The 11347-nt window shown below is 66.0% G+C and overlaps 2 protein-coding genes across 2 annotated transcripts; one reads left to right on the top strand and one right to left on the bottom strand.

The window, feature by feature from the left end:
* Positions 1-191: 191 nt before the first annotated feature.
* EMIHUDRAFT_359582 (hypothetical protein) lies at positions 192-1243 on the bottom strand. The gene is made up of 2 exons (XM_005758748.1): positions 846-1243; positions 192-615 (listed from the first exon to the last, which is right to left on the bottom strand). The coding sequence occupies exons 1-2, from the start codon at positions 1215-1217 to the stop codon at positions 355-357; spliced, it is 633 nt and encodes a 210-aa protein (XP_005758805.1). The 5' UTR covers positions 1218-1243; the 3' UTR covers positions 192-354.
* A 4444-nt stretch (positions 1244-5687) lies between these two features.
* Positions 5688-10156, top strand: EMIHUDRAFT_453472 (hypothetical protein). Its single transcript, XM_005758747.1, has 5 exons — positions 5688-7064; positions 7143-7266; positions 7441-7803; positions 9076-9438; positions 9604-10156. The coding sequence occupies exons 1-5, from the start codon at positions 5776-5778 to the stop codon at positions 9982-9984; spliced, it is 2520 nt and encodes an 839-aa protein (XP_005758804.1). The 5' UTR covers positions 5688-5775; the 3' UTR covers positions 9985-10156.
* The last annotated feature ends 1191 nt before the right edge of the window (positions 10157-11347 follow it).

Here is an 11347-nt window from a genome sequence, read left to right as displayed (position 1 = left end):
GCGCCATGCACGCGCGCATTTTCTTAGCCCAGCGCTGCGCGCTTCTTTTCTCAGGCGAGTGGACGGCCTCGCAGCTGCCTCTGGAAGGCACCGAGATGTACCTTTTTGCGCAAATGTGGTCAAATCAAGGTTTTGTAACGCGAGCTGTGCCACAGTGAAATGGAACTAGCCGCACCTCTAGACTCTATAGTGCGCGTCGTTCGAGCGAATGGGGTCCAATATACGCAACACAAGCAGGCACGGCTGTTTATTTGTTCGTGCGCCGTCGTTCAGAGTCCTTGTGGGGCGCCCACGGCAAGTCACCCGCCGGGCCCAGGATGCGGCGCGGCGACGACGAGGGGCCGGCAAGCCTCGTCACTTGAAGAGCTTGTCCTTGAGCTCCGAGTCCTTCTTCTGGTCCGACTCCCACCCGTTGTAGTCGGAGAGGGTCTCCCCGAACAGCAGCCGGCCGAAGCGGATCGAGTCGTCGTCTGGCGGCTTCAGCTGCCCGTCGGCGACGAGGCCGCGCCGGTCGGCCACGGATCGCGTCTCTGTGCGCTCAAACGCGGCCGTCTGCCCGTTCGCGTCGCGGATGATCCAGACGCGCTCGCTCAGGTACGTGGTCTGCAGCTCCACCTTTGAGCGGTGGAGAGGCAGAGATGGAGACAGAGCTAGAGGGAGAGGGAGAGGGAGAGGGAGAGCGAGAGGGAGAGCGAGAGAGCGAGAGAAGGAGAGGGAGAGGGAGAGGGAGAGAGAGAAAGAAAGGGAGAGGGAGGGAGGGAGGGAGGGAGAGAGAGAGAGAGAGAGAGAGAGAGAGAGAGAGAGAGAGAGAGAGAGAGAGAGAGAGAGAGAGAGAGAAGCTCCACCTTTGATCCGCCCGGCAGACCCGCCGCAGACGCAGGCAGCCCCTCCAGCGGTCGCCCGCTAACCAGCGCCGCGAAGATGTCGTCACCGCTCGTCGTGTCGGCATTGACCCGCGCCTCGTACGGCCGGAGGGGCAGCCCAAACTCGAAGCCGAACCGGTTGCCGCCGTCGTTGCGGACTCGGCCCGCGCGCGTGAGAAGCAGGTCGTCGACCGCGCCCGGCGCGCGGTACAGGTACTCGACAAACACGCCGTCGTCCCCCGGACCGTACACATAGTAGCGCGTCGACGCCAGCTGGAAGGAGGCGCCGCCGGGCGAGAGCCGGCTGCGCAGGTCGGGCGACAGGCCGATCTCCTTGGCCGACGGACCGCCCATCAGCGCCGCGTCGTCCGACGACGACCACAGCTTTTGCCAGCCTGGATGGGGGAATGCAGGGGGCGGGCGGGGGCGTCGACTGCAGTGCGTGATGCGGCGAATTCCGACCCTGGCATGACTGCGGTGAATGCAAATGCAGTGACTCGTGCAGTGAGTGCAGTGAATCGTGACAGTGACTAGCTCTGCAGTGAATCGTGACAGTGACTAGCTCTGCAGTGAATCGTGACAGTGACTAGCTCTGCAGTGAATCGTGACAGTGACTAGCTCTGCAGTGAATCGTGACAGTGACTAGCTCTGCAGTGAATCGTGACAGTGACTAGCTCTGCAGTGAATCGTGACAGTGACTAGCTCTGCAGTGAATCGTGACAGTGACTAGCTCTGCAGTGACTCGTGACAGTGACTAGCTCTGCAGTGAATCGTGACAGTGACTAGCTCTGCAGTGAATCGTGACAGTGACTAGCTCTGCAGTGAATCGTGACAGTGACTAGCTCTGCAGTGAATCGTGACAGTGACTAGCTCTGCAGTGAATCGTGACAGTGACTAGCTCTGCAGTGAATCGTGACAGTGACTAGCTCTGCAGTGAATCGTGACAGTGACTAGCTCTGCAGAGCTAGCTCTGCAGTGAATCGTGACAGTGAACGATTCACTGCAGTGAATCGTGACAGTGAATAGCTCCGCAGTGAATGCGGTGATTCACCGGGCCCAATGCGAGTGCCGTGAAGCCGCGCTATCCCCATCTAGCTTTGCCCACCGCCCACCCACGGGATCACCCACTTTCCCGGCCCAGAGGCGGCGAAGTACTGCGAGCCGCCGCGCGACTCGAGCTGCTGGACGTACGCCGCCGCCCTCGCCCGCTGCTTCGGGCTCAGCCGCTCCGCCCCCCCCGTGTCGGAGACGAGGCCGAGCAACGCCACCTCGACCGCCGGCGACGTCACGGCGTCGCCCTCCTCAAAGAGCGTGCCGCCAAACTGGCCGCCCCGCTCGCGCGCGCCGGCGGCGCCCGGGCTGGTCGCGAGGGCCGCCTCCTCCAGCCGTACCCTCTCCTCCTCCAGGTACCGCTGCTGCTTGGCCTGGTCGCTCTCCTCTGCCGGCGGAGCAAACGCGAGCGGCAGCAGCCGCGGCAGCCACGCGGCGGCGCCGAGGCCGCCGACGATGAGGGCTCGCCGGTCGGGCGCCTCCGGCTCCGGCTCCGGCTCCGGCTCCGGCCCGGAGCTTCGCCCCGGCAGCTTGCCCAGCAGCTCTGTGAGCGCGTCTCTTCGCGGCTTCTTCTTGGTCACACGCTCGCCGCCGAGGTTCGGATAGATGCGCTCCTGCAAGCTCGGGCTCCCGGCGCGCGATTCGCGGGACGCGAGGGGCGGTGCGATTGAGCTGGAAGGAGTCCAGGCGGTCGACGCAAGCACGGCGAACATGAGCGAGGCCGCGACCCCTTCGGCACCGCGAGCCTGCGACTTTACCCGGAAAGGACAAAAAGAATTTTACGCTGGCCAAGTCTTGAGGACCTGCGATGCCGTTCCGCGCATTGTTTTTTCTTTCTGGCGGCATGTCCGGGGTTGTGTTTTTGACCGCATGAGCGGCGCCATCCTCACAACCCGCCTCGCCGACCTGGCTCGGGGCGACCTGGGCACGGGACTGGCGCGCACTGGCACTAACACAGGTACACCACTGGAGCCGTCTAAGCGACTCCCGCGGACAAAAAGAATTTTACAAACAAACACCCTCGCACAACACTGGGCACGGGACTGGCGCGCACTGGCACTAACACGAAAATTTTTTACACGCTTCAACGCTCCCCCGTCGTACACAGCCACCAGGCATCCAGGGGTTGTCTGCTCTATTTATTTATTTGTACACAGCCACACGTGAACACCACTCTCACATTGCCTGCATCTCGGCCCCTGAGATATGGGCCTGTAGTACCTTTTAGTGAAATCATTCAATCATAAAGGAAGTTTCCGTGCGTGGCAGTCTGAAGACTTCATAGACGTGTCTCGGAGAATTCTCGGCGGGCCGCCCCTTTCTTTTCTACTCTCGTGAGGCTGGGGAAGCAAGCCCAACCAGCTGCCCGGCTTGTCCGATGCGCCGTGGCCGGACATCGCGCCGGAGCACCGCTCGCTCGACCACACGGGAGTCGGCCAGGGTGGCACGAGGAATGAGACGAGCCCGAGACCAAAACTGAGACCACTCCTGAGCCAGCGGTCGTCTCAGTTTTTGCAGCCAAAAGGTCTCAACACCGTCTCACTGTAACTCGTGAGATGATTGTGAGACTGACTTGTCCTGGGTGAGACCAAAATGAGACGAATCCCCAAAGTTTGTGAGCCGCCGCCGCCGCCGCCGCCGCCGCCGCCGCGCCCACCGCAGGTGGGAAAGAGATGAGTCGGAGCGCGGAATCTTTTTTAATCGTGTTCTGCGAGCGCGGAGGTAAAATTCTTTTGGGGGGCGCGCCGCCAGGCGTGTCCCCACTTTTGTATCACAGCTGCGAGGGCCAACCAAGGGATTCGGCGGGTCAAGTTAACTTGACGCTCGTTCGGGCTTTGGGCCGCAGGCCGGCGCGCAGCGCCACGCCGCCAGGCGTCCGCCGGAGGCCCGCCGGAGGCTCTTCCTGCGGCCACATTCTGGCAAGATTCCGCCGCGCTCAGGCGCCCAGAGGATGCGTGCGCTGCGCTCAAACGTCGCGATTTGGCAATATGCGCTCGAGCCGGCGCACAGCGGACGGGTGCGCCGCGCAGGGGGGGTCGGAAGGGTGCGAGAGGGGGCGTGGGTCGGGCGCGCACCGGCCGGCTCCGGGAGCGGCCGTCACGTCGAGGAGGGGGGCTGTCGGCGGCTCGAGCGGCGAGGCGTGCCACTCTGCTTCGCCGCCGACAGCCCCTCTTCCGAGCCGGCGCGTGGCGACGAGCCGCGGCCAGTGTCGCTGGTTCCTTTGGCGGCGCAGCGTTTATCCCCCCCACCCGCGCCCGCCCGCCCGCCCGCCCGCCCGCCCTCAGGCCTTGCCCCTTCGCAGGCGCGGGAGCGCTCGCCGGCGAGCACCTCCTACCTCTCCTCGCCCGGCTGCTCCCTTGCCCCGTCGCCCGCCGCGCCCTCGCCCGGCCGCCTCACCGCGCACGGAGCGCTCGGCTGCTCGCCGCCGCCGCCGCGCGTCCCCGCGCCGCCACGCTTGCCCCCACCTTGCCTCACGCGCGCTCTGTGGAGGGGCAGAGCGCGTGTCTCTGGCACAGATGGAGCAGCGACCGCGCCAGCGGTCGCTGCTCCGCCCCTCCGTCGCGCGCGCGTCGCTGCTCCGCCCCTCCGCCCTCGCCCCGCCCACCCAGTCCGCAGTCGCCCCGCGTCTCAACCAACACCCTTCCCGCGGCCACGCAGCTCGCAGGGCCGTGTGGTGTGTGACACTCTGTGAGTGAGGGGGACGGCGTGCGCGTGGTAAATAAATGAATAAAAACGGAGCCCTCGTGAGGCGTGGCGCCGCACACACACAAGAGTGGCTCGCAGCCCTCCCTCCCGTCCTCACCTCCGGTGCACCACTGCACACCTCTCACGCGCACACCTTGAGACCTTCGGGACTCACTCCGCAGCCATGCGCGAGGAGGAGGTTGGCCTGTACGAGGTTTTCCGGAAAACAAAAAGGAAAACAGAGGGTCCCCAGCACTTTGCGTTGCCGGAAATTTCCAGGGAAAACAGAGGGTGTTTGGTGCTCCATTCTGGAAACTCGCGAGTTTCCCTGAGTCTGAGAGCTGGTCTGGGGCAAAATCTGAGGCAAAATTGAGGAATCGACAAAATACCCAGGCGGTCGCAGGGTAATTTCCAGGTCTACACGGGTTCTCCGCAAAATTCCCGGCATTTTGACGATTTGGCCTAAAATTTGGCTGATTTTGGGCCCAAACCAGCCTCAGACTCGGCTCAGAGCCAAAAATTTGACGATTTCCACGGAGTTTTCTCGGGAAAATAGAGAGGAAAAGAGAGGGTGCTGTAGAGAAAAAAGGAAAGGAAAACAGACGGGGTGCGAGAGGAAAACCTCGTACAGCCTAAGGAGGAGGGACCTCCTGCCGCGCCTCCCTCCCCATGTTGGCCGGGCACACGGCCTGCCGCCGCGGCCGCGGCGTGCCGCTGCTCCTTGCGCCGCTCCGCCTTGGCTTTCTTCCGGAGGGCCGCCTCGTCTGCGCCTTCCTCGCCTGCGCCCTCCTGATTACACTACACAGTCCTCCCTTCGGTTGTCGTTTCGACCCTGTTTTTTTCTTCTATCGCAGCGCACTCGCATCTGTGAGCCTAGCCGCGCGAACTCGCCGTCTGGGCCTAGCGCAGCGCGAACTCGCCGTCTGAGCCTAGCGCAGCGCGAACTCGCTCTGAGCCTAGCGCAGCGCCTCGGAAAACACCATTTTGGCTCGCCAACAAGCCCTCCGCGCCCCCACACCGTTAGGATACTAGTAAGACTTTTTTTCGATGGCGGCTCAAACGTCAGAAAAGCGCGCACGAGTCGTTCACCACCGTCTCCTGCTATAGCGGTCCCTTTCGTCGATACCGGCTCCCTCCCCCCCCCCCGGGTGCCCATCGTATCGCGCCCGGCTTTCACATGCTCGGCCTCAGCGGCCTGGGCTCAGCCCTTGTTCTCTCCCCGTTCTTACTCCCCGACGCGACGGCGCTCACAGCGCCCTCCGCTAATCAGAGGCGACATCTTCAGAACATGGCCCGGATGGCGATGACGTCGCCCGCCGGCGAGACCCACATGCGCCCGTCCACGCCGCCGAAGTCCGGCCCGGCCGAGCCGGCGGCCAACTTCGACTCGCTCAACGTCGCGCTCAAGCACCACGTGCCCATCAGCACGTGTTGCAGCGGCGTGTACGGCAGCGACATCTGGGGCTACACGTCGGCGGCCACCGGCAAGGAGTGGGCGCTCATGTGCTACATGACGGGCTTGAGCGCCGTCGACGTGCAGACGGCCGCCGTGGTCACCGCTCCGAGCTTCACGTCGCCGAGCAGCTCGTGGAAGGACGTCAAGGTCTTCGGCCATCACGCGTACTATGTCACCGAGGCGTTGGACCAGCCGGGCATCGTCGTCTTCGACCTCTCGGGCCTGGACTCCGACCCACCGTCCATCTCCGTCGGCCCCGCGGCCATTGACAACGGCGGCGGGCCCGAATCGAGCCACAACGTGGTGGTTGACGAGGTTAGCGGCTACCTGTACCGCGTCGGCGGCTGGAATGACAACAAGAACGTGCGCATGTACGACCTGAACGCCAACCCCGCCGCGCCGCAATACATTGGCAAGTTTGGGGAAGGCTACGTTCACGACGGACAGGTGACCACGTTCGCGTCGGGGCCGTACGCCGGCAAGCAGATCTTCTTCGCGGCTAGAGCTCTGGGATGGGGATGGGGGGCGCGGCTGCAGATCTGGGATGTGACCGACAAGAGCGCGATCGCCCTGCTCGGCAACGGCACTTGGCCCGGCGCTGTGTACTCGCACAACGTGTGGGTTGACATCGGCACGATGCGCGCGTACGTGGGCGACGAATTATTCTCATACAGCTCAGGGGCGCCCACCACGATCTTCGAGTTCAACGTCTCCGACCTGAGCAGTCCCTCATTCCTCACTTCGTTCACCAACGGCGTCGGCGCCATCTCGCACAACCACATCTGCCGCAACGGCCGGTTGTACGTCGCCAACTATGCCTCGGGCATGCGCGTCTTCGACCTAAGCTCGCGCTCGGAGATGGGCTACTTTGACACGTACCCCGACGGCGACGGCACGAAGAACTGGAACGGCGCGTGGGGGACCTACGTCTTCCCCGCGAGCGGCCTCGTCGTCGTGTCCGACCAGAACCGCGGCCTCTTCATCCTCGAGGACTTGGGCAGCTCGGCACCGTCGCATCCGCCGCCACCCTCGCCGCCGACGTCGCCGCCACCGCCCTCACCGCCAACTGGCTGTGCGTGTGCAGTGAGTCACCCGTACTGCTGGGGTATCCACAGCGGCGAGCAAGCGAGCGGTGACTTGTACTGCTACGAGAGTGCATCATCGTCGAGCTGGCATGCCACCATCTGCCCAGGGACATGCACGTCAGACTACGTCTCTGGCGCAATGCCGCCGCCTCCCTCCGCATCACCGTCGCCGCCGCCTCCTTCCGCCTCGCCGTTGCCGCCGCCTCCCTCCGCATCGCCATCGCCGCCGCCACCGCCCGCGCCTCCGTCGCCGCCACCAGCAGCGCAGCTGCTCGACCTTCGCACGGCCACCACGTACCAGGACTCGAGCGTCTACAACAAGCAGGCGCCCGTGAGCGACCTGTCATATGCCGACAGCACGACGGGACGGCCGTGGGCCGAGTGCGGCCAATACACAAGCCACACGTGGGGCGTCGACCTCGGGAGCGAGGTGTATGTGCGCTACGTGCGGCTGCAGAACCGCAACGACTGCTGCGCGGAGCGGCTGACGGACGTCGACATCTATCTCGGCTCGACGGCGGAGACGTACACGGGCAACGCGCTGGTGAAGTCGGACGTGAGCGTGTCGTCGAACGTGATGTTGGAGGTGGAGATCAACGCGTTGGGGCGTTACATCTACCTCAACCGGCCGTCTGCGGCGGGGCTGACGGTGTGCAAGTTCTACGTTTACGCTTCGCCCGCGCCGCCGCCGTCCGTCTCGCCGTCGCCGCCGCCGCCGTCCGCCCCACCCTCGCCGCCGCCGCCCTCAGCATCGCCGTCACCCCCGCCGCCATCCGTGTCGCCGTCGCCGCCGCCTCCCTCGGCATCGCCCCCGCCGCCGTCCGCCTCGCCCTCGCCGCCGCCTCCCTCCGCCTCACCATCTCCGCCGCCTCCCTCCGCCTCACCGTCACCACCGCCTCCCTCAGCATCGCCCTCGCCACCGCCTCCCTCCACCTCGCCGTCGCCGCCGCCTCCCTCCGCCTCGCCGTCGCCGCCGCCTCCCTCCACCTCGCCGTCGCCGCCACCGCCTCCCTCAGCATCGCCCTCGCCGCCGCCTCCCTCCGCCTCGCCGTCGCCGCCACCTCCCTCCATCTCGCCGTCGCCGCCGCCGCCGTCCGCCTCACCCTCGCCCCCGCCGCCCTCAGCATCGCCGTCACCCCCGCCGCCATCCGTGTCGCCGTCGCCACCGCCTCCCTCAGCATCGCCCTCGCCACCGCCTCCCTCGGCATCGCCCTCGCCGCCGCCTCCCTCCACCTCGCCGTCGCCACCGCCCGCCTCCGCCTCGCCGTCGCCGCCGCCTCCCTCCACCTCGCCGTCGCCGCCGCCGCCGTCCGCCCCACCCTCGCCGCCGCCGCCCGCAGCATCGCCGTCGCCCCCGCCGCCCTCAGCATCGCCGTCACCCCCGCCGCCATCCGTGTCGCCGTCGCCGCCGCCTCCCTCGGCATCGCCCCCGCCGCCGTCCGCCTCGCCCTCGCCGCCGCCTCCCTCCGCCTCACCATCTCCGCCGCCTCCCTCCGCCTCACCGTCACCACCGCCTCCCTCAGCATCGCCCTCGCCGCCGCCTCCCTCCACCTCGCCGTCGCCACCGCCCGCCTCCGCCTCGCCCTCGCCGCCGCCTCCCTCCACCTCGCCGTCGCCGCCGCCGCCGTCCGCCTCACCCTCGCCGCCGCCGCCCTCAGCATCGCCGTCGCCCCCGCCGCCCTCAGCATCGCCGTCACCCCCGCCGCCATCCGTGTCGCCGTCGCCGCCGCCTCCCTCGGCATCGCCCTCGCCCCCGCCGCCGTCCGCCTCGCCCTCGCCGCCGCCTCCCTCCGCATCACCATCTCCGCCGCCTCCCTCCGCCTCACCGTCACCACCGCCTCCCTCCGCATCGCCATCGCCGCCGCCACCGCCCGCGCCTCCGTCGCCGCCACCAGCAGCGCAGCTGCTCGACCTTCGCACGGCCACCACGTACCAGGACTCGAGCGTCTACAACAAGCAGGCGCCCGTGAGCGACCTGTCATATGCCGACAGCACGACGGGACGGCCGTGGGCCGAGTGCGGCCAATACACAAGCCACACGTGGGGCGTCGACCTCGGGAGCGAGGTGTATGTGCGCTACGTGCGGCTGCAGAACCGCAACGACTGCTGCGCGGAGCGGCTGACGGACGTCGACATCTATCTCGGCTCGACGGCGGAGACGTACACGGGCAACGCGCTGGTGAAGTCGGACGTGAGCGTGTCGTCGAACGTGATGTTGGAGGTGGAGATCAACGCGTTGGGGCGCTACATCTACCTCAACCGGCCGTCTGCGGCGGGGCTGACGGTGTGCAAGTTCTACGTCTTCGCTTCGCCCGCGCCGCCGCCGTCACCATCACCGCCTCCACCGCCGCCGTCGCCACCATCGCCGCCGCCGCCGCCGCCCTCGCCGCCGCCACCGCCCGCGCCTCCGTCGCCGCCACCAGCAGCGCAGCTGCTCGACCTTCGCACGGCCACCACGTACCAGGACTCGAGCGTCTACAACAAGCAGGCGCCCGTGAGCGACCTGTCATATGCCGACAGCACGACGGGACGGCCGTGGGCCGAGTGCGGCCAATACACAAGCCACACGTGGGGCGTCGACCTCGGGAGCGAGGTGTATGTGCGCTACGTGCGGCTGCAGAACCGCAACGACTGCTGCGCGGAACGGCTGACGGACGTCGACATCTATCTCGGCTCGACGGCGGAGACGTACACGGGCAACGCGCTGGTGAAGTCGGACGTGAGCGTGTCGTCGAACGTGATGTTGGAGGTGGAGATCAACGCGTTGGGGCGCTACATCTACCTCAACCGGCCGTCTGCGGCGGGGCTGACGGTGTGCAAGTTCTACGTTTACGGATACGTGTGAATGGAGAATGGAAATTGGAACCGTGGCCACGTGAATGTGCATGGTATACATATGTAGTGTACAGAGCTGAACTCGTCGTGAGACGTGGACGATGTGGAATGTGAGTAGCGTTGACGCCTGTGGCGCAGAAATGATTTTTGTGATTTTCGTTCATTCGTATTGGCTTGACTTGACTTGACTCGCTGCGACGCCGACGGGGCAGGCGCGGGGGCGCTCTCGTACCGGCATAACTCAAGGTATCCGGATACAATCCGAGCTAAAAATTCCCTTCGCGGCGATGATGGCCACCTCCATCCACTCGCGCTTCGCTACGTAACTATTGGCACCTTCGTGGTGGTGCACAACCTGGTCCCATCGTCACGCTGGCCATCGAGTCGCTCTTGCACCAGCCGGACAACCTCAAGTGCGATGCGTGGAGTGCTGGCAGCACGGCGGCGATCGCAATCGGCGTGCTGATGTACGAGTCAGCCGACCTGAGCTTCTCGCCGATCGGGCTCTTCCTGCTGCTCCTCAACCTCGCCTTCGCGTGCGCGGAGCGCATGCTGCAGCGCCGCCACCTGCTCGCCGTCCGCGGCGTCTCGGTGAGCAAGCCTGGCCTCATGCTGCTCAATATGGCATCGGCGCGTGTTTCACGCTGGTGCTCATGGCCTTCTTCCGCGAGGGCAGGCAGATCACTCTGCTCGCGCGCCGGATGCGCAAGTTCAGCGTCTTTGTGCCAGTCGCGGCAAGCTGCGCCGCGCGGGCGCCCTCATATCCTACACACCGGGCTGTGGTTGCAGAGCCTCGTCACCGCAACGTCCTTCATGGTGCTGGGCTGCTTCAACAAGATTGGCGTCATTGCGTGGGGCATCGCGTGTCTTCCTTCGCGACACGCACTCGCCCATCGCCATCTTGGGGGCGCTGGTCTGTATCGGCGGCTGCTACGCGTACAGCAAAATCAAGTGACGGTGAAGAGCGACGGCTGCGGTTGGCGCAGGGCACCTCCGGTTGCGGCGCGGTGGGGCGACCTCGCGGCAGGTCCTTCGATCGGCCGTTGTCACTTGTAGTGAGCGTCGGGCTGGTGGTTCAGTGTGTTCTCCTCGTGATGTTCCCCGCTCACAGCCCTCGGTGCTGGTGGGCAGCGCCCCGGGGGCTGGTGGACGACGACGAACCGATGGAGCGACCCGGCGAACACCGTGCTTGGGGGCGCGCGCCTTTGGACCACATGTTCATATCGCCGCGCTCTCGTGCTTGGGGGCGGGCACGCGGCTGCTGAGACAGCAGACACAGACAGACGGGCGCAGCGCACCCGCACCGCGCACGCACCAACTCTCCACATCTCCACTCTCACTCTTCAAAGGGTGAACCGTGACGACGTTCATTC

The sequence above is a fragment of the Emiliania huxleyi genome (genome assembly GCF_000372725.1).
Source record: "Emiliania huxleyi CCMP1516 unplaced genomic scaffold EMIHUscaffold_84, whole genome shotgun sequence".
Classification (NCBI taxonomy): domain Eukaryota; phylum Haptophyta; order Isochrysidales; family Noelaerhabdaceae; genus Emiliania; species Emiliania huxleyi.
The sequence above is the reverse complement of the archived record's forward strand: the minus strand, read 5'-3'. Positions and strand labels throughout refer to the sequence as shown.